A 2,416-nucleotide genomic window follows, 5' to 3' on the forward strand; every position below is an offset into this window, starting at 1 on the left:
GACCTCTTTGTTGTGGTGTCACAACTCGGTGCATAATGGCGCCACTCCCCCAGCCACCGGTGCATAATTGACGCTTTGTACTTTGAATACGTTCTACAAATATGTCAGCCTCGGATGAGGAGGCTCGCCCTGTCGCGGGAACTTCATCACCCGCATACCAACGCACAGAACCGCGTGCGACTCACTATCACCACGATACATGCTGGGCACCGATCTTCGGGTTCAGATGACGATCTCTCGGCGACCGAGAGAAGAGGGACGCCTCGTTATGCTACAGAGGGCCTCGACCAGGACTCTCCACGGTCAGACCACTCTCATCCCTACCACACCACGTTGGGGCTAGGCAGCCGCGTAAGCGAGCCCAAGGGCGGCATCGATGTACTCAAGGGGTCATCGCCGCCTGACTCCGTTGGGAAGAGGGCTACGCCAGCTGGAATGCCTTCTGCCGGGCTGCCGGCGAGCTCTCCTCCGATGGAAGTCTCACCACAGACCCGGAAGGGTTTGGCTTGACCGTGGCAGCGATCAGGCCAGCCGCAGTGAACTCGCAGCGGGACGCGAGCATCACGCAACAACGATACCAGTCAACAGAACTTGGACGAACATTCAACGAGACGGACGCCAAGACCGCCGAGTCAGCTAAGGCCGAGGCTGCGACGCTCGACACCGATGCACTGATGAAGCGCAATGCAGAGCTGATGGCCAAGCTCAAGGTCACCAAAACGCGCGCCGACACGACGAAGCTGGAGGTGACCCTGGCTGCTCTCGTGGAGCGCGGGGCCGAGGCTGGCGCCATCCGCGAGTCGCTGACTTGCGACGAGCTGCTCCGGCGCAACAAGGCGCTGATGTTCAAGGTCGAGGGCCGCACCGCGACTCAACACGCAACCGCTGACAGGTTAGGCAGCTCTACGCACGCCTCCCCCTCGCCGGGGAATGGAGCCTGCAGGGCAGGGAGCAGGGCAGGGAGCAATTCGGAGTTTTCGGCGCCTGTCGACCCGGCACCCGGCACGCCTCCAGACGCTTCGCTCGCCTCTCCGATTACGGATGACGCCGCGGCCGAAGCAGCTACCGCTGGTGCTGCCACCTCGCTCTCCGCGCTCGACGGCATCGCTGCCGACGGCTTGCAGGCTGCTGCTCGTACGAGCTCGCCGACTTCGGCACGCCCCTCCGTGCCGTCCGACCCGCATGACGATCGGCCGTCGATCCCGAAGGGTCGTATGTCCGACCCCCGGGTGAAGGCGCTCCGCGCGAGGATGGTCAGCCTGATCGGCGAGCTCGCGCAGCCGTGCACGCACACCACGCGCAAGCTCGCTCGACTCGTTCTCGACGAGACGCTCAAGACGTGCTGCACCGGCGCCAAGGCGGAGGCAGTCTACTCGAGTCATCGCGTCATGTTCCTCCTTGAGGTGATGATGGGGTTGCGGCTCGGCGAGACGACGGGCCGCCAGCACGGCGTCGCCGCCTGCGACGTGTGGATCGTCAACCCGCTCTCAGAGCGATGTGCCGAGATGGGGACGACTGTTGCCGCCCACCTCGAGTCCACAAAGACGGCCCAGGGGAAGGGCCGGTGGGCTCACTGTGTGGGCACGTCACTCACCTCTGAGTTCAGCCTCGAGTCTGCCGTGCGGGATCTGTGGCGTGTGCAGGGGCACTCGACCGAGACGGTCACGGTGGACGGCTTCAAGGTGGAGCGGCCGGACTACTCTGTCGTGCAGCTGCGTGTCGGGGCGAGCCTGCCAGACGGCGCTTTCGACACCTTCGTCGGGGCCCTCGGCCGGCTGCCGAGTGACCACCCGCTCCGGCCAGCGGCCAAATACCTTGGCCGCACCGCGACTCAGAAGAGGAAGGCGGCGACCATCGAGGAGGGCGATCGGTACGTCAACCTCGTTGGGGGAGCCAAGGGTTCTGCCAGACTCCGCGCTGCCAGCGAGTGGTTGGCGGGACTGGGGCTCACCCAGTACGCCGCCGTCGTCAAAGGCCCGCTCATCCGGGCGACAGACGGCGGGCGCCTCACCGATACTCCGCTAGAGACTGGCTCGTCATATAGCCATTCTACGAAAGCGCTCAAGCTCGCGTACGAGCTCCTCCGCGAGCGCGACGAGGAGGACCTCGAGCTTGCGATTGAGGAGGACGAGGCGGGCAACCCAATTGTCAAGTTTGCCCACCATTCGAACCGACGGTTCTCGGACAAGGTGGCGCGGGACACGAGCGATGTCACGGGCGCTACCATCACAGACATCGACTGCATCTTCGGCTGGAACGAGCAGGAGCGAGAGAGGTCGATGCAGCAGCACTACGCCGGCCTCGATCTCGCCTCGCGCATCGAGCGGCTCGCGCGAGTGACTATGATGGTGTAGTGGCTGAGGGGCTGTGGGGCAGGGCTCGAGATCATGTTCTACGATGGATGGCGATGGGGGTT

At 64.4% G+C, this 2,416-nt stretch overlaps 1 protein-coding gene across 1 annotated transcript in view; it reads left to right on the forward strand.

The window, feature by feature from the left end:
• Positions 1 to 2,354, forward strand: part of EMIHUDRAFT_465699 (hypothetical protein) — a gene marked incomplete at both ends in the record, with an annotated part of 13,616 nt that extends 11,262 nt beyond the window's left edge. Inside the window, one exon of the mRNA XM_005760406.1 lies at positions 490 to 2,354. Within this exon, the coding sequence (XP_005760463.1) occupies positions 490 to 2,354 (1,865 nt within the window). The remainder of the gene's footprint in view (positions 1 to 489) is intronic.
• Positions 2,355 to 2,416: the final 62 nt, after the last annotated feature.

This window comes from Emiliania huxleyi (genome assembly GCF_000372725.1).
Source record: "Emiliania huxleyi CCMP1516 unplaced genomic scaffold EMIHUscaffold_76, whole genome shotgun sequence".
Lineage (NCBI taxonomy): Eukaryota > Haptophyta > Isochrysidales > Noelaerhabdaceae > Emiliania > Emiliania huxleyi.